We start from the raw sequence: 20411 nt of genomic DNA, 5'->3' as shown, positions 1-20411 counted from the left end.
CATAAAGTGTTTTATCCTTTGAGCTGCTGAGCACATAGCACCTGTCTTTGCCTTCACAGACTGGAGGCTGTCCAGCAGCCAGGAGAACTCAGGTTCACAAGGAGATGTCTGAGTCCTGGTGGCCAGACTCAAACCAGCTCAGTCCAAGATTACCTACAACTTCACTTTCTCAGTAAATACATCGTATTTCTTTACCCTCAAATTTTATTAACCCAGCTTTTGACTTTTCATCCACCTACTCTGTTCTGTTCATTGTCTTGAAGAATTCTCCCTCCTGCCCTTTACAGCAGAAAAGCCTCTAATTTAACAAACCATGTGCCTTCACTTGCCCAGACTCACTATAGTGTTGCCAATTTACCATTCCTCAGAAAGGCTTCTTGAGCATCTGTTTTGGAAAACATCTCAGTTGTATGAGTTTGTGGTCACTCTAATTTGCTCTGATGCTCTCCAAGAGGATGAAGTTAGGCTTCATATAATAATGCAGGGAAATTGTATGGATGTGATTTAATATAGACGTGGTGGAGATTGGTCTTTAATTTAATGTGTTATTACAAGCTGAAAACCCAAATAGCAGAGAAGAGCCAGAAAGATACTTTTTTCCCCATGACATTGCAAAAAAAAGGTAGATGGACTCAGATTAGGAAGGAGGAAAAAAGAAAATGAGTGTCCCAACATCCAGGACACAGGCAATGTCTCTACAGGACTTCTGGGACTCTATTCAAAGCAAAATAAGGCAGCTAATCCTTTGAAAATGGGAAATAACTTGGTTATGAGAGCAAATTTCTATAAAGCATTTTCAAAGCTATTAAAAAACAAAGGCTGTTACTGTCTGTTCCCAAAATGGTGCCAATGTAAATAGTGTGAAAATAACTTATGTTTGAAAAGCAAGGTGCTTCACAATGAAGGCTGTTATTTCACTTTTAATTTGTCCCTTGGGGTTCTTTATAAGTGTCTTAGACCCAGCTGCATTATGTTCTGCAGTAGGGAGGACTATCATCTAATCCTTTTGCTTGGGTCACTTGGCACTGCCTCCTTATCTCAGTAATAGTTTTGTTTGCAATTCCTCTGACTGGTCACTTACAGTTTTAGATGATGATTGGACTGCTGATCTTAGAGATCCTTTCCAACCTTAATGATTCCTAGTTTTTACTTTCATTAAAAATAATCCAGCCACCAAAAGCCAGGAAACATGAAATTGCTACTCTCCCCTTAATTGGTTTAGTGGTGGACTTGGTAATGTTGGGTTAATGGTTGGACTGGATGATCTTAAAGGTCTTTTCCAACCTAAATGATTCTATGATTCTATGAGTTCTTTACTTCTCTAACATGAATTACCTGTGGGTGCTTGTGAATTAGCTTAGTGTGATTATGTGACCAGGCAGAGCCTCAAGGCCTCATTGTAATGAAATATTCTCCACTTTCTAGGAAGAATGCAAGAAAAGGGATTTACATTACAAATTATTCCCAAATAGCCATTCTGGGGACCTCTACTCCTTTCTACTTGGCTGTATGTTGTTGACAGTTGCTTTTGCTCCAATGAGAAGTGGGAATGTAGAAGTGGATAAATTAGCTGCAGTGAAGGTGTGGTTGAAAGTGTTTGGGTTAACCATTCAGACAACCCATAATTGTTTGCAGTGAGTTCCTTTCCTGAGGAAACCTCTGACATTTTCCCTTATGAGGCCTGTAAGGGAATTCTGGACTGCATACTTCCAGTAGACATCATTTTTGTGGTTATGATGTTATCTGCTGGAAGTTGAGCTCTGCTGAAAATGTCTCCTTTGTTCCATTTACCTGGAATGCTCTTGATATGTAACCATTTGTTTCTTTCTTGATAAGGATTATCTAGCTGTCCTGTAACACTTTCCAATTTATAGACAACAGGGCTATACAAGGGCCGCATGCCTTTCTGCTCTACCCACTGCAGAACTGAAGTGACTTGCTAAGTTCAACTCATCTGCATGACCACCATTATAGAAATTGCAACCAGGTTCAACTTTTATTATAGAACTTACATGGCTGCAAAGGTGGAATGGACTGATCTTGAATGGTGCACAGCTGGGAACTACATCACCTTGAGAGAGACATTTCTGAGTCAGTGGCTCCTAGCTCTTGGTTGTATATGTTCTAAAATAGAATTTCTACCTGATCATTTCCCTTCTAGACTGAGAAAGAATGCAGTTGTTTACATTATTCCTGAAAGATTTCTGATTCTTCTGCTTGACCATAATGCTTTCCTTGAAAGATGGCTCCTTTTTCAAGAGGAGTTATCTTGCAGTGGAAGCAAGGAAGTTGAATGTATATGATAAAACCGTTCATCACTGAAAAAAACATAGCTATGTATCTCTGAAATACACCTCATTTTGAAAGACATCATTTATTCTAGTCCTAAAGTGGCCTACATTCCACATCAACTTGGTATACCCTTTTTATTTTAAAAAAGTATGTACATCAGCTGTAGAGTTAATTACGTTTAGAAGAGTGATCTGTACATTAAAGCTTCTTATATCAATAGCTTTCTCTGCTCTTCATTCAGAATCTTTATTATGCTGTGTTTGAACTGTGAAAAATGAAACCATCTTCTGCAACCTTGGACTACACAAATCCAGTTTTACATAATGAATAAGAACTATTGCCCTGCGAATGCTGATTAACTGGTAGGTGTGAGAATTACTTCTGTAACGTGAGAGGTTTCTTATAATGGCAGAGAGCTGCAGCTACAGGCCTCTAGCCTTAGCAAGCCATAAGTATATGACAGTATTTAATTATAAGTTGCTATATATTGAGCATGATGATAACAAGGTATTTCAAATCAAGATCTTGGCAGGTAAGTGAAGAATGAAGTATTATTTGGAAATGATGTACCATATATATAAGTTTTAACCTTTTGAGCTGGGATGTCAAAATGACATAGGAATAATTAAACTACTTATTAAAACTTTATTTCCTTAAAAGCAACAGGATGGCTTGGGGCTGTTTGTCATATATCTTGAAGATGCAGGAATTAAGGTGCTGGTCAAACTATTCATGCAATTAATGGAATGTGCTTAATGGAATGTGCTTTTATGAACATATAATTGTATATATATATATTTTTATGAACATATAATTGTATGGGAATCAGAGGATGAAAAGTTGGGAATGACTCATTAAAAACTGCATTAATAGAATTCTTCTGAAAGGCCTGGAGCTTACTGGTCAAGCCATTTTAATAAGGGAAAAATTCTGACTCAGATAAGAGGAAATCGAAAAACAGTTTTCCTCTGTGAGGCACTACTTGCCCTGTAAGGGCTCTTTTTTGACATCCCTTCTAAAATAAAATCTGATCAGATCTGGGAATTTCAAAATCATCCTTGCTAGCCAAGATAAACTGAAGAGATAAATGGCAAAATTACATCATTTTCTCAATGAAATGACTCTTATTGCTTTATGTGTAATTACAGCAAGACTTGCAAATGCTACACACTGATGATGATTAAATGTATTGGTCTGAGCAGACAGTAGAAAAAAAATGTCAATGCAGTCCATGCTATTTCACTTGAAGACTTGCTGAATACTCCCATACTGACTGAAACATAGCAAAACATGAACATTCCTTGTGCCAGAGGAAAAGCTTCTGTGACCATAACAAATTCCAGTCCTTTCAAAGCCTTGCAGAGCTGCACTTCACTATCTCACAAGACGTTAGCATTTCTTCTTAATTTATTTCCCATTTCTCATTGTAAGTGGTTGAACTAAAACAGTAACTTCAGTAAATGAAAGTATTTGGATTGTGTTAGTTCTGAGAGTGACAGCACTTTCATGCACACCATATTTAACAGTACTCTTGCTTATACTGTGAAATACTTAGCATTTTCAGATTTTTTTGAGACCTATGGTTAGAAATGTTCATATATATTTAGTCAGATAATAAATCAAACACTAAAGTATGTTGCTTTTTGATAACTAGAAAATTGTGTATAAGTCTCTACCACCCCAGATAAAGGAAAATAAACTTCTGTACCCACCCCATTGTCTGCTTTTACATCAATTGGATAAGTATAAAAATGTTAGTGTTCAATATCTATTGCATTTCTTGGTGACCTTGGACTGCTTTATTCTTTTAATGTACGTGTTTTACCTTAAAATATTTTTATTCATTTGGCTTGTTTATTTCTAAAGACTACTACAAACTTCCAGGCTTTGGTAAATTACAGTTCATGCTAAAAGCTATCTGGTTCCAATTTTCCATCTGTTTTAAAATGTCCATTTAAATGCCTATAAGCATTGTTTGGTTTTCCATTTTTCTTTCCAGTAATTTTTTCAAACTTTTGTTCCTGTGTTTGAAATACAAGTAATCAGAGAGAGAATGGCCAAGTCTGGCCTTTTCAAATGATCTAAAGCTGAGGTGTTCTTTGCTGTTTGCAAGGTCTCTCTCTCCTTGGCTCTCCTGTTTGAATTTCCTATTCTCTTTTCTAGTCCTCCCTCACTTAGCATTTCTTCCTTTTCATTGCAGTCCTTCCTCATGCACTCAGGTTTGCCAGACAGATCTTGAGCCACGTACAGCTTGTTGTTGTCATGATGGTACATGCCAGGGCTGTAATGCTCTGTTTCATAGCGGTTGTCTTCCTCTTCTTCCTGGCATGAGCTTCCCTTGGCACTCTTGCCATCCGAATGAAATGAGATTCCCTTCCCTTGACTTTTCTGGGAAAGATCAAATGGTTCTTCCTGTTCCAAGCTTCTCAAAACATTTGTCTGGGACAGAGAAATTCTTCTTCCAAAACCTTGTAGTGGTTTGAGGGGGGAGAAAAGGAACAATTTATATATAGCAAATTTCACTATGTGACACATGGTTAAAAAATGTGAGATGGCTTTCTATTTAATATTTTACCTTTGTCTTCCATCCAGCTATCTCCAACTACTTTTCTGTTTACATCTCATGGCATCTCCTTTGAGATGCTGTTAAAAGTACTATTGTATCCACTTCACAGCCAGGTCAGGACACACAAAACATTGTGCTGTACATGCCAGACACTTGATGAGAGAGCTAGGAATAAAAGTGAAGTGTCCTGGCCTCTTGTAAACTATTTTTGCCAGTGAACCTACCCACTTCCTCCTTCCTATTTTTTTTTTAAATGAACACTTTGATCTAAACCATCACATGCCATAATCAAAGTCCCAGGTTTTGTACATTTTTTTCCAGAGGAGTGGAAGAGATTAAAAACATGCTAACAAATTTGTTCTATGGACCCCCTGGTTCAAAGTTACTACTTTAAAAATGAAAACACAATCATGTCTCGTCAGTCTACGACCTCCACTGTCCTTGATTTTTCCTCTCTCATCTAGTGCCACTGAAAAGCTATATTCACTAGACAGTGCTTCAGCTTGAAGAAATCATTATACTCAAATGATGATTTTGAGTTGTGCAGTATAAATCTGAGTGTGGTCCTGGATCTAGTTTGTCTTGATATTTGTCCGAGCGTCTCCTTTCTGTTCCTCTTGCTGGAAACCCAGATGTTACCCAGGAGACATCTGTGGACTTAAATGTGCTCTGACCATCAGGATGCACAGAAGAAGATTCAGACACTGCAGGCATAGTCCATCTTAATTAAAAGAAAGATGACAGTACTGTGGTGAGGATTTCACCCAATAGCAAAAATCTATGAGAGCCACTATTTTACTTACTTAGTTTTAGTGGTTTTTTTCCTCAGTAATTGAATCCAGTTTCTGCAGGATTTATCCAGCCTCACTAGATACAGCTGCTATTTTGCAACAGGTTATATTTGTTAAAATGGTTCATGAGCAGGTGGCAGCCCTCACAAATTGTCTTATGTCTGATAAGCACTTAGGCTGTCTTCAATTACAAGTAATTGTGTAACTAGCATGATGCTGTAGACTTACAGGAAAAAAGAGCCATTTATATTATTATCTGTTAGGATCTTTGTAAATTTTATCCCAAATGTCTTTAGACCATGTGTCTTCCATATGTGCTAGGCTGCCCTAAAGCCTGAATTTGAGGGATGCCAAGAAATCTTACCCATGAAGGAGTTATTTATCCAGAAAGTCTTAACAAACAAAATATCTTGGATACTCAAACTCTCAAAACAATCCCCCCTAATTCCCCCACTTCTTTAGATAGCATTGGCATGTGTGCACACATGAGGCTGATTTTAGGAAGTGTATGTGGTGGGCAGGAGGTAGGAAATGCTTTGCAGGATACCCTGAATGGTCAAAAATCCATATAGTTTGAGATGAGGGAGGAGTGTCTCCTCCTGTCCACATGCTTCTTTGTAAACTGGGTCTGAGTTTATGGCCTTTATCTAACATCAGCTATGTCAATACATCACAGAATAAACATATCTTAATCAGAAAGGCTCTTGGATGTAGAGCCATTTGGGCTTCCATTCCCATTCTAGACTAGAATCCAATAAGCAGTGAACAAGACCCGTGAAATCTTCTAGATTTTTTGCTTCTGTCAGCTTTGAATGTATTTACGATTTATCCCCATGTTTAAAACCATGGGGATGTACCTCAAATATGAGAGAAAAACTATAAACTCCTAACCAGATGTGTCTGGGAAAAATGTCTGCTTGTTCATGGCTGCTAGGCTGTGGTCTGTCAACATCTGGGAATCAACACCCCCCCCCCCCTCCCCCCAAACTGTAAAATTTATTAAAAAATAATGGAACTACACCCTCAGTCAGGAAGATCAATGGAATTTCAGCCATGTCCTCCAGTCATTCCCCTGGCCAACTACATGTGCCACAGTCTCACTAAGGCTGAGTCTCCACCAGCTCACTCCTGTTTGTGTCTCAGGGGTACTCACATGCTGGGAGAAGCTCTGCAGTGCTGTGGATATTGCACCTTCCCCACAGTAATTGGCAGCCCTGAGTTTAAGTACAAGAACATTTGGTATGGCTTGATAAATCCCCTGCTCTAACACTACTGACTATATTTTCCCTAACACTTGACAACAGCAACTCAGCACGCTAAAATTATTTCCTTTGTGCTCACAAGTACTGTCTCATTTTGTCTCCATCTACTACTCCATCTTGGTCTGTACCTCTGTGTCATCAGATATCTAGTCTGAAAGGTCTCTGAGACAAGGGTCACTACCTTGCAGATAACAGCCTCCCAGGCTTATGGGATTCAATATCTTCCAATCACATTGGATCTATGGTACGAGATTGTAGATCTGCGGTACAAAGCCCATTTGGGTTTACTGATATGCGCCTTCAAACCTCTCAGAGAATAAATGGAAAACATTACCTTGAGAATTAAATCCTCTTTCCACGACTCTGTGTTTGACTTTCATGTGCCTGGTTAGGTTCCCCTTCAAGGTGAATTTGCTGGGACAGTAGAGGCACTTGAAAGGCTTACTGTCTGAGTGCAAGTGCATGTGTCCCATTAAATTGTGCATTCTGTTAAATTCCTTTCCACATAGCTGTTAAAAACAGTAAAAATGAAAATTATTTGTTCATAAGGGTACTTCCAAGGAGAACATTTTAAAAAGAAATAGAACCTACCCTTCTCAACTTGAACCCTGGCACCTTCTGGCTGCAATTTGTTTTTCAAAGATACAGGCAAAAAACCTACAGACAAGAATATGTGGTTGAGTTTGATGTATCTAGGGCCTTCTGCACTGCTGCCATTTTTTTTTAATTTGGTGACTAGGAGAGACACACAGTCAAGGATTCCCCAAAATCAGGGAATGTTGTTGTAAGGAGGTGTCATGGTTTAGCCCCAGCCAGCAACTCAGCACCACGCAGCCGCTCGCTCACTCCCCCTGCCCTGGTGGGATGGGGGAGAGAATTGGAGGAGTAAGAGTGAGAAACACTCCTGCATTGAGATAAGAACAGTTTAATAATTGAAATAAAGGAAAATAGTAATGATAATAGTAACAATATAATAATGATAATAATATCCAAAGCAAGTGATGCACAGTGCAATTGCTCACCACCCGCCGACCGATACCCAGCCAGTCCCCGAGCAGCAATCGCTGCTCCCCGGCCAACCCCCGCAGTTTCCATACTGCCCATGACGCCTTATGGTATGGAATAGCCCTTGGGGCAGTTTGGATCAACTGTTCTGGCTGTGCCCCCTCCCAGCTCCTTGTGCCCCTGGCAGAGCATGGGAAGCTGAAAAGTCCTTGACTGGCATAAGCAGTACTGAGCAACAACTAAACCATCAGTGTGTTATCAGCATTCTTCTCCTACTAAATCCAAACCACAGCACTGTGCCTGCTACTAGGAAGAAAATTAACTCTATCCCAGCCGAAACCAGGACAGGAGGGGAGAGGCTTAAGTACGTAACCTGAAAAGGTCTTTACTTGAATGAAATTCAAAGTATAACTTTCTGCCCTGGTGAACTATTTCATTTGTAGTTTATAAATCTAGCCTTTAATCAAGTACAATGCCAGGCAGAGATGGAGATACAAAATAAAACCAATGAAGGATTTCTGTGAAACAGTCAAGCAGAATATTACTTCTCCTTAAGTGGAAATGAAATGGCTGCACATTTTGCTTAAAGCTAGAAAAAGAAATTCCTTTTTTCTTTGTTTCTCACTCCTCCATTTTTCTCTGATCCTCTTATCTTTTGTTTACCAGCTTCTGTGTTTCAGTGTCTCTGGTCAGTAAGCTGGAATTTAAACAGTCATGGGGCTGCAAGAATAACTCAGCTTTCCCTGAAGCATGTTCCTGACAGCTGGAGCCATTGATGTTTCAATTTGATGAAACAATAAGGGGCTTTTTTAATTGTTGTTGTTTATCTAGATGGGTCCTTTTGTAGTCTGGTCCCTTATAAATCAAATATAATCTTGCATCCAAAGAGCAATGAAGCTGGTGAAGGGTCTGGAGCACAGGCCTTCTGAGGAGCGGCTGAGGGAACTGGGGTTGTTTAGCCTGGAGAAGAGGAGGCTGAGGGGAGACCTTATCGCTCTCTACAAGTGCCTGAAAGGAGGTTGTAGTGAGGTGGGTGTTGGTCTCTTCTCCCATGTAGTTAGCGATAGGACAAGAGGAAATGGGCTCAAGATGCGCCAGGAGAGGTTTAGATCGGATATTAGGAAAAATTTCTTCACGGAAAGGGTTGTCAAGCACTGGAACAGGCTGCCCAGGGAAGTGGTTGAGTCCCCATCCCTGGAGGTATTTAAAAGACGTGTAGATGTGGTGCTTAGGGACATGGTTTAGTGGTGGACTTGGCAGTGTTAGGTTTACTGTTTGACGCGATGATCTTAAGGGTCTTTTCCAACCTAAATGATTCTATGATTCTATGATTCAAGACATGAGAGTTTGACATCACTATTACAAGCTTCTAGTCTTACTTGTCTTCTGGTCTTACCCTATCAGGATTTATAATTTTATTCACATTCAAGTAGGTATTTCCATCCTCTGCAAACTTCTGTGTTTGCTCTCTACTTAAGCTCTATTTTTGGAATGTTTTTAGACAAATCCTTTTACCATCAGAATTTTTTTTTACAGTCTTTATTGATCCAGAATCACCATTGCTGAGTAACTGAAACTTATATCAAGCAATGTACTCATCTGGAAGAAAATTATTAAATAGCAATTACTGAGATTCCACCAAATTTTTGGTCCTATCTGACTTCTGATTTAATTTATTTTGGTAGTACAGAAGGCCTGCTACATTACTTTTTGATTAAAATTCACAAAGCCATCACCTGGAATATATGGATGAAATGTAGGTAGTGGAATGATCCTTGGTGAAGTAGTACTGTATCCTTTGCTTTTTAAACCATCTCTTGAGAGAAAATGGATGCAGTCCACCAATATAAAAATTTGCAGTGGTATTGTTTTTAAATAAAAACTAGAGCTGAGTCAATGTTGCAAAAAGGAAAAGTCCAGAAATATTCACTTGCTTTTAAAAAAATATTTACTTCAGCTGCATTAGTGCTCTTCTGTGATTTTCTCTCTGTGATTTTGCTAAAATGAACATTCTAGCAAATAAATTTATCAGCAAAGTGAAAAAAAAGGAAAAAATAATAGCCACTAAAAATGAGTTATTAATTTGTAAAAGTAAGATATCAGATTCCAAGGGTCATCCATCCACTTAGGAAGAGGACTGTCTCTCTTTTGCATTCAAAGAAAGCTAATCTGCCAGATGACTTCTATTCAGTGAAATGAATGCACCAAAAAACGTTCTGAAAGTGCTGGGAGGAAGCAAAGAGGAGAAGAAGCACTGATGAGCACAGAAAATTCACAAGGAAGAACACCAGCTGAATATACCTTGACAGCTGCTGGAACGATCTATGATGTGTCAATATTTCTCTGGCTATAAGAATGCCAATAATAATACCTCTCTCATACCTCTTAGCAGAAGGCTTCTGGTTATCTGCTTGGCTGACCTGTGTTCTCACCAGCTTTTGCTTTCTGTTAGCTAGGTCTTTATTCCTCTATCTAAATTGGTAATCAAGGAAAATCAGGTTGAACATGGCTAGAGTACTTCATGCAAATCTATATCTTTATAAGGTATTGAGTAGTAAAATGAGTCTGGTAGGAGCTTTTTTTTTCTGTCAAGGCAACATTTATTTCTCTTCATAATGAGGAGAGGGGACTTCCTAAAGGATAGTTCCTTACAGCATAAAAGTTTTGTGTTTCTGAATAAAGGTGGTAGGTTTTCCATTTCCCAAAGTCATGCAGAGTCTTAGGAATGTGTAATGTGTTCCTGTCCTGAAATCTCCTCTGGGGACATGAGGAAAAAGTACCAGAGTGGAGAGGTGTGGCAGGAAAATGAAAGAAATGCAGATATGAAAATTGTTTTTTCAGAACCATGGCTCTGTGTGGCATGGTATCTGGGTAAGATGTCCCTTTCAAAAGGCACAAGACAAGTTTCAGATGAATGTCCGTGATTCAGAGGGCAAAGGGAGCAGGTTTCAGGCTCACATGCTGAAAGACAGCAAATCAGAGCTAGCTGGGGTTCACAGCTAGTGCTTAAACAACAGCCTGAGTCTGCAGACCAAACTAGAAAGGTATACAAGATTTTCTTTCTCTGTGACAGGACAGGGCACTGATGAGCAGAGTATGAAAGATGACCCAGAGCCAGTTGCATGGGAGGGAGCTCCAGCAGAAGTCACCACAGAGCACCTTAGCACTCAGGGAGATGCAAAGCTCATGCAAGAGATCTTGGGACAGCAGGAACAACATGGTTTACTTGTGGACCTTTTGTTAGGCTCTCTAGTTTAGACAAAATAAAATTCAAGCCCTGAAGAGAAAGACCTCAGCTGCAAGTCTGCTGAACACACTTTGATGCACTGGCTGATGAAATGGACTTCAGTACAGTTTGCTAGAAAAGCTGAATTAGTTCAACACTAGATTTTGTCTTCCTAAGCCACTGCATGAAGTATCACCCTTCTAGTTTTGTCAGTCTGTTTTGTTTCTTCCCAAAGTATTTATATATCACATTTTCTTTGGTTTTCAATCCTGATCTAAACCCATGATTTTAGATGGGAAAAAGTGGAGTTCAAAACATCTGCTGCAAAGTGCATTTCACTAGGCTGGAGAAAACTTCATTGCATTCTTTATTACAGGTCTAAAACATTATTGACTTCAGCACTAAAAGCAACTGTAAATTTCATAGGAGCTTACTCTGCAAATCAGAATTAGCACTATTGCACCAGTTGGTGCAACTCCTTCAGAACTCTTCAGTGTTTTTGTTTAAAACAGAAATAAACAAGGAAGCATGGGCTCAGGCCTTTAAAAGCTATAGAGAAGTTCACTCCAGAGAAAAATCAAACACAGATCCAGGCTACAGCTGGATGAGGAAACAGAAGGGACAACTGCTACTCCCTCACTTCAGATAGTCTGTGCTTAGCTGTGATTAGACACATAGGAAAGCCTCATGGGTTTTTTTTGCTGTGAGAAAAAAGTAAAGAAAACCATTGCATGTGGTGAAGTAGAAAGGCTACTGCTGTGTTCTCTTTCCCTTGCATTCTTCTTTTTTCTTTTTTTTTTTTTTTTCTTTATAAGAAGGGTGTTCCTTTCCTCAAAGAGAGAAGGAGAGGGGGAAAGACTGTAAACTGTCCAAAAGGACCGTGAGAAAACAGGAAGCTTTGAAAAGTACAAGAGAAAGCAAGATGAAATCTATTTGCAGGCGGTTCCCCGGGGACATGTGAGCCATTGTTAAGCAGGCTGTTCATACAGCTATATCCTTCCTTCTGCTGAGGAGGAGCTTGAAGCCAAAAGGCTGCTATCTGGTCATTGCCTTAACCCTCTGAATACCAGGCAGAAATACTTGCTCAAGTCTTTCAAGGGCTTTGCTAGAGAGGGAGGGGATGTTCCTAATGCCAAAGAGCAATTCTTGATCCTCTCTTTGCTTATAGTTAGGATCTCCACTCGGCTCAGGGGCACTGATGTTGATTCATACCCCTTCAGCCATAGGAGAAACTGGTTCACTGTGGTTACTTGTTTCTTTCCTCCTAGGAACATTGGGTGGGGACAGAGAAGTAAAAAAGAAGAAAAACAGGTGTTCCTGTAGAGCTTTTGTTACTGGCTGGAAAACATACTGTTGGTACTCCAGTTCCTGTCTGGCTTTGCTTTTATTTTTTCAAAGTGAAATGTTTCAAAGTTATCAAAGCAAAATGAGGAAGTAAAAAAGATTCATTTTGACATTTTCCTATTAAAATTATCACTAAAAGCCATATTTTCCTATGAAATTTAAGTTCTACATTTTTCAAGAGAAAATAATTCCATTTAAAATTTTTCATCCATTTTTGCTTCTCGATGAAAGACTCCTTTTAAGAAAACATTTAATTCCATAAAGATGTTAGATAAAAGAGTTCTAGAAATTGCTTCCAGATCAATCCTTAGTTACCTGGGCATAAACTGTGGTGGTTTGACCCTGGCTGGATGCCAAGTGCCTACCAAAGCCGCTCTATCACTCCCCTTCTCAACTGGACAGGGGAGAGAAAAGATAAGGAAAAAAGTTGTGGGTTGAGATAATGACAGGGAGAGATCACTCAGCAATTACTGTCACGGGCAAAACAGACTTGACTTGGGGAAAATCAGTTTAATTTATTGCCAATCAAAACTGAGTAGGGTAATGAGAAATAAAACCAAATCACAAAACACCTTCCCCCCACCCCTCCCTTCTTCCAGGGCTCAACTTCACTCCTGATTTTCTCTACCTCCTCCCTCTGAGTGGCGCAGGGGGACGGGAATGGGGGTTGCGGTCAGTTCATCACACGTCTCTGCCGCTCCTTCCTCCTCAAGGGAAGAACTCCTCACACTCTTCCCCTGCTCCAACGTGGGTCCCTTCCACGGGGTGCAGTCCTTCAGGAGCAGACTCCTCCAGTGTGGGTCCCCCGTAGGGTCACAAGTCCTGCCAGCAAACCTGCTCCAGCATGGGCTCCTCCCCATGGGTCCACAGGTCCTGCCAGGAGCCTGCTCCAGCATGGGCTTCCCACGGGGTCACAGCCTCCTCCGGGCACATCCACCTGCTCCAGCATGGGGTCCTCCCCGGGTGCAGGTGGCTATCTGCTCCCCTGTGGGCCTCCATGGGTGCAGGGGGACAGCTGTCTCAGCAGGGTCTTCACCACGGGCTGCAGGGGAATCTCTGCTCTGGTGCCTGGAGCACCTCCTCCCCTTTCACTGACCTTGGTGTCTGCAGAGTCATTCCTCTCACATATTCTCACTCCTCACTCCAGCTGCAGTTTGTGTACCATTGAGGGTTTCTTTGTTTGTTTCCCCTTCATAAATATGTTATCCCAGAGGCGCTACCACTGTCGCTGATTGGCTCCGCCTTGCCCAGCAGCGGGTCCGTCTTGGAGCCGGCTGACATTGGCTCTGTCAGACATAGGGGAAGATTCCAGCAGCTTCTAATAGAAGCCACCCCTGTAGCCCCCCTGCTACCAAAGCCTTGCCATGTAAACCCAATGCAATGCTCCACTCCATATGGCTTGCCAATTTCACATGGCTTGCCAATGTGACGCCCATCTACAAAAAGGGCCGGAAGGAGGACCTGGGGAACTACAGGCCTGTCAGCCTGACCTCGGTGCCGGGAAAGATTATGGAGCAGTTCATCTTGAGTGAACTCAACAGGTTGACCAAGTCGACCAGGGGATCAGGCCCAGCCAGCATGGGTTCATGAAGGGCAGGTCCTGCTTGACCAACCTCATCTCCTTCTATGACCTGGTGACCCACCTGGTGGATGAAGGAAAGGCTGTGGATGTAGGAAAGGCTGTGGATGTCATCTACCTGGACTTTAGCAAAGCCTTTCACACAGTGTCCCATAATATTCTCCTTGGGAAGCTGGCAGCTCATGGCTTGGACGGGCTTAGTCTTTGCTGGGTAAAAAACTGGTTGGGTGGCCGAGCCCAGAGAGTAGTGGTGAATGGAGTTAAGTCCAGTTGGCAGCCGGTCACGAGCAGTGTTCCCCAGGGCTCCATTTTGGGGCCAGTCTTGTTTAATATCTTTATCAACAATCTAGATGAGGGGATTGAGTGCACCCTCAGTAAGTTTGCAGATGACACCAAACTGGGTGGGAGTGTCGATCTGCTGGAGGGTAGGATGGCCCTGCAGAGGGACCTGGACAGGCTGGACCGATGGGCCGAGGCCAACTGTATGAGGTTCAACAAGGCCAAGTGCTGGGTCCTGCACTTGGGTCACAACAACCCCATGCAGCACTCCAGGCTTGGGGAGGAGTGGCTGGAAAGCTGCCTGGCTGAAAAGGACCTGGGGGTGTTGGTCGACAGCCGGCTGACCATGAGCCAGCAGTGTGCCCAGGTGTCCAAGAAGGCCAACAGCATCCTGGCTTGTATCAGGAATAGTGTGGCCAGCAGGAGCAGGGAGAAGCTGGTGAAGGGTCTGGAGCACAGGCCTTCTGAGGAGCAGCTGAGGCAACTGGGGTTGTTTAGCCTGGAGAAGAGGAGGCTGAGGGGAGACCTTATTGCTCTCTACAACTACCTGAAAGGAGGTTGTAGTGAGGTGGGTGTTGGTCTCTTCTCCCAAGTAGTTAGCGATAGGACAAGAGGAAATGGGCTCAAGCTGTGCCAGGGGAGGTTTAGATTGGATATTAGGAAAAATTTCTTCACGGAAAGGGTGGTCAAGCATTGGAACAGGCTGCCCAGAGAGGTGGTGGAGTCCCCATCCCTGAAAGCGTTCAAAATTGGGTAGACGTGGCACTCTGGGACATGGTTTAGTCTAGTCTACCCTTGATTGGCTTAGAGTACACTTGGTAGTGTAGGTTAATGGTTGGACTGGATGATTTTAAAGGTCTTTTCCAACCTAAACGATTCTATGATTCTATGATTCTATATTTATAGCCCTCAGAGCAGATCAAAGTGGGAATAAAACCTACAGCCTTTAACTTCACAAGGTATGACTATACTACTTAACCAGATAGGCAGCAAAAGGAACAGATGTAGTGTCCAGGACTGAATAAGAATATAAATATTCATAAGGAAGAAATTAGAGATGACCACAGTCAAGAAAGCCAAAGCCTCAGAAGTTTATGGGGAGGGGGGAGAAGAGGGGATGGAAAGGGAATGTTCAGCCTCCAGTGTGCTGGAGGGAGGTAGCAAACTGGAATTCCCAGAGGATCCTAAAAAGGCCAGATGGTCTCAGAGGCCATTTCATTAGGATACTGATGTCCTGCCCTGAATTTCAGTCTGATAATTACATTTGGCCCATTCAAATCCCTTCTGCAGTTCAGTATTGCTGTGGCTTTCTTTGAGTGCTTCCCTGATCTGTTGCATAGCATCACTGTTTGAAATTGTTGCTGCTGCTTTTCCATGGTCCTCTGCAGGGTGCATGAATTGATCTATGTGTTTAGTCAGTGTTTCAAGTTATTAAGCACTTAGACTTCTGTTTGGATGGCTGTACTAAGCAAATGTCAGGTATGTTTATTGTCCTCAAACCGCAGTGGAATTTAAATGCTCACTAAGTGGAAAAAAATATTTGAGGGTGAAAGTTACTGATATTGAAGGGGAAGGGAGTAAATCACAGATATTTACCTCCATTATCTTGTGCTACCTAAGCAGAACCTGGATCAAGAAAGGAAACTAGACTGTTTTATGCTAATTTAAATACAACTGTAGAATGTGTTACCAAGTCTTGCTTTTCTAATTCTACCATATCACCAGGTGATAGCATCACAGAAATATCCAGTGGTTTTATGCCTCTGCCACCAAAGGAGATACACTTACCTTGCATTTAAAGGGTTTAACATCAGAGTGAACAATCATGTGGGCCTTGAGAGTCTGCTTTTGTACAAAGCTCTTGAAGCACAAATGGCATTGATAGGCTCTGATATTGGTGTGGATCAGGACATGTCGCTTCATATTGGCCAGCAGAGTAAATTCCCGGCCACAAATTCCACATTTGTGCTCTTTCACACCCTGGAAGAAAAGAAAAAAACCAGAAAATTCTGTAGATGGAATATTTTCTAGATAATTTCATCTTCAGTACAGCAATATATGAATTATTCATTCTGCAATAGCAAAGCAGATAATAAATTATTTTGCTTTTAACATCATTTGCTGAAGTAATAGATACTTATGTATTTTTTCTTGGCAAATTCTTACAAGAATCTGAGAAGCAGAGAGGGAAAACAAAATGTAAGCTTAATGTAATGATGAGTTTTGTTTCCATCCATAAGTTTACAAATCAGTGAGACATAGTAGCAGAGCTTCTCTGTCCTACTCTGCTGCTTATGTAAAATATTGGTCAAATGTGTACACTTATTGACCAAGAATAAAAGCTAACCAGTTAAGAGACTAAAGTAGTGCCTGCCTATGGTAATTGAGCGTCATTGGCTTCTAAAAAAAGACCTGTCCCTGTTTTGAAGGAAGCTATAGAAAATAATCTGAAATAACCGAGGAGTATTCAAGCAATGCCACCAAAAAAGGACGTACATGTTACATTCAAGGAAGAGAAAAAACTATTTACTCTTAGTGGTACTTGCACTAACTCTAATGGAGTGACCCCATTTTATCTGGTGTTTACAGAGCATTTCTAGCATCCTGTATCCCATCTGGTCAATTTATTAATGCTTAATTCAATATTCTTGGTCAAACCCATGTTGTCTAACTGCCAGCTCCTCAAAAAGACATTTAGATGCCATGAAAATTAATTAATTTAGCACTAAACACTTTAAGAGTTTGAGTATAACTTGCTGAAGGTAATGAGGATTTACTAGTGAAGGGCCAAGAGCAATTACTCCATCCACAGACTGCCATTACAAAGATGACTTGGCCCTGCAGAGGGACCTGGACAGGCTGGACCGATGGGCCGAGGCCAACTGTATGAGGTTCAACAAGGCCAAGTGCCAGGTCCTGCACTTGGGTCACAACAACCCCATGCAACGCTCCAGGCTTGGGGAAGAGTGGCTGGAAAGCTGCCTGGCTGAAAAGGACCTGGGGGTGTTGGTCGACAGCCAGCTGAACATGAGCCAGCAGTGTGCCCAGGTGGCCAAGAAGGCCAACAGCATCCTGGCTTGTCTCAGGAATAGTGTGGCCAGCAGGAGCACGGAGGTGATTGTCCCCCTGTACTCGGCGCTGGTGAGGCCGCACCTGGAATACTGTGTCCAGTTTTGGGCCCCTCAGTACAAGAAGGACATTGAGGTGCTGGAGCGTGTCCAGAGAAGGGCAACGGAGCTGGTGAAGGGTCTGGAGCACAGGGCTGATGGGGAGCGGCTGAGGGAACTGGGGTTGTTAAGTGTTTAGAGGTTTAGGTTGGATATTAGGAGAAATTTCTTTACTGGTCAAGCATTGGAACAGTCTGCCCAGAGAGGTGGTGGAGTCCCCATCCCTGGAAGTGTTCAAAAAATGGGCGGACATGGCACTTTGGGACGTGGTTTAGTAGGCGTGGTGGTGTTGGTTTTACGGTTGGACTGATGATCTTAGAGGTCCTTTCCAATCTTAATGATTCCTAGTTTTTACTTTCATTATAAATAATCCCAACACCAAGCCAGGAAACATGAAATTATTACTCTACCCTTAATTGGTTTAGTGGTGGACTTGGTAGTGTTAGGTTAATGGTTGGACTGGATGATCTTAAAGGTCTTTTCCAACCTAAAGGATTCTATGATTCTATGATTTTCATATAAAAGCCAAAATTCAAGTGTTAAAGGAAAAAATATGCAAGACTGGAAGCAAATTTTTATAAAACGTGGGTTTTTTGACTTGTCTTAATAACAGTGTTGTAAAGGTGGATAAATTAATTTCAGACACTGTTGAATGGAACACTTATATTTTTCCTTTTTTTTGAAGTGATCCTTTTGGATGTGTTCCAAAGCCTGCTCCTAGTCAAAACTGACACTGCTGTCTTTACTGACAGTGGTGGCAAGACTGCCACTTGATACAAATTGGCTGGGATTATGGTCCTGCTTGTCCACTTTTATTAACTGGCATTCTGGATAACTTATGCACAAAGGGGAATTTTTCTTACGTTGGTTTTTCCCCTAAATGCCTCATTATAATGATTCTTCAGATTCTGATGAGTAATAATATACTTTCTTTTGCTGCATACATACAGCTTACTGCATATCCACCTACTTCCCAGTTAAGGGAAGCAAAGCAATAGATCTGTTTTTCAGTAGAAAATTTCTGTTAAAATTTCAGGGCAGTTAGACAGCTCTACAAAATTATATTATTTTACAGAAGGTCATTCTGAAGATAAATCCCAGAAACAGAGATATGGGAATACAATTTGGGAAGTAATACAGGTGTTTTAATTTAACTCCTGTTTATAACAAAACCTTTTTGCATGTACTTTCTTAAGACTGAAAGAGACATCTAGCTTCTAGTATTGCCAGTGCTGCTGGGGCTTTTGCTCTGCATAAAACTCTCCCACTGGCAAAGGGCCAGCATGAAGCTCTATAGACTGATTACCTTCTTTCCAAGGAGGTACATGTATCTTTAGTAGTCTGTAATCCTTGTGCTACCTTCCGATGCAAGGTAACAGTGCAACTCGTGATGGCTTACCTTGTGAGTTAGGGAGTGTTGTTTGAGATGGTGAGGCTGCACAAACTCCATGCCGCATTCAGTGCAGATATATGGACGGATGTCTTTGTGCTTCATCATGTGATTTTGCAGCTGACTTGGGTACTGGAAGGTCTTATCACATTCAGTGCAATTGTACTGTATAGGGCCACGGTGGGCTGTTAAGTGTCTCTTCAGCTGGGCCAAGGTTGGGAAGTCCAGACCACACTCCACACAAATGTTCTCTCGGCCACTCTCATGCTTAGACTCATGTGCTTTCAGCTCGCTGGGATAGGCAAAACCTCTGCCACAGATCCTGCAGTTGTAAGGCTTGATGTCACTGTGTTGCATCATGTGTCTCTTAAGGTGACTGGTTTGAGTGAAAGCCTTGTGGCACACCTGGCACTTATGTGGCCTAGTGCCCTGGTGTGTCAACATATGCGTGTGCAAGTGGCTCAGCTGCTTGAAAAGTTTGCCACATCGGGTGCAAGCATGTGGCTTAATGCCACTGTGCCCCAAGATATGGGTGACCAAATTGTACTTGGATGTATAGGACTTCTCACACATGGGACACTGCCAGCGTTTCTGTTCACCCCCTACATCAATGTAGTAGCTGTCGTCTATCTGAAGGTTGACATCTACTCTTTCCACTTTCTGTTTATTTTCACTACTTCCTCTTACTTCAGCCCTCCTGAAGGGTGGCTCTGGAGTCCTTTTCATTTGAAAGGGGTTCCTGAAATGAAAGTTTGGGGGCACAATAAAAGGAAACATTAAGCCAGGATGGACTTTAGGATAATAAGGGTAAGGAGCCTGCATGAATGCTGGGCTACTGGGCCATGCCATCTTAGGCTTCACTGGTTCTTGCTTAATGGGCTTGGCTCCAAAGTGCTCCAGATTTCTGTAGAACTGAAAACCAAAGTTGCGGAGGTCGATCATCTGGGAACTGTATTTGGGCTGTGCTGGCTGTTGAAACACCAAGGGGAGACTGGAAGAGCCTATATCATTGTGTTCTTCAGGTCTTTCTGGTGGTGATGAGGAACCCTCAAGAGTGATAGAAGGAGGCATTTTTGTTGGCATGCTCTTGCGTTTCCGGGACCCTCCTTCCAAGGACCCCTGGAAAGTTTCCATGTCTCCAAGAGTAGGAGGGCCATAGTGGAAATGTGAGAGGTGTGGTCTGAATTCTTCACCAAATAGAGTTGTTCTGTGTGGCTTTGTAACAGGGCTCAGTGGCTGCAGGCAGCAGGAAAAGGGAGAGGCTCGTGTACTGTCCACATCAAAACTTGTTTCTTCATTCTTCATCATGTTTAATTTTTTCTGTGTTGCCCAAATTCCTTAAAACAAACAAAAAAAAACCCCAAATCTCTTTTTTTCTTCCTGTTCTCCTGGGGTTAACATTGTATTGTCTAGTTTATTGGTTTGGAGGTTACTGGTTTTTTAATTAAATGCAACTAAAGATGTCTTAGGTCCATATAAGACAAATGCCTTTTAAAGCAGAATTCATCTG

At 41.7% G+C, this 20411-nt stretch overlaps 1 protein-coding gene across 1 annotated transcript; it reads right to left on the bottom strand.

Annotated features, from left to right (window-relative positions):
• Positions 1-4246: 4246 nt before the first annotated feature.
• On the bottom strand, positions 4247-20209 carry LOC104038597 (zinc finger protein 366). Its single transcript, XM_009493015.2, is given in 5 exon segments — positions 4247-4431; positions 4434-4760; positions 7246-7420; positions 16133-16324; positions 18911-20209. Coding segments are annotated over 5 exon segments (2178 nt in total).
• Between the last annotated feature and the right edge of the window lie 202 nt (positions 20210-20411).

The sequence above is a fragment of the Pelecanus crispus genome, chromosome W (assembly GCF_030463565.1).
Source record: "Pelecanus crispus isolate bPelCri1 chromosome W, bPelCri1.pri, whole genome shotgun sequence".
Taxonomy (NCBI): Eukaryota; Metazoa; Chordata; class Aves; order Pelecaniformes; family Pelecanidae; genus Pelecanus; species Pelecanus crispus.
This window is presented reverse-complemented; position numbering and strand designations above follow the sequence as displayed.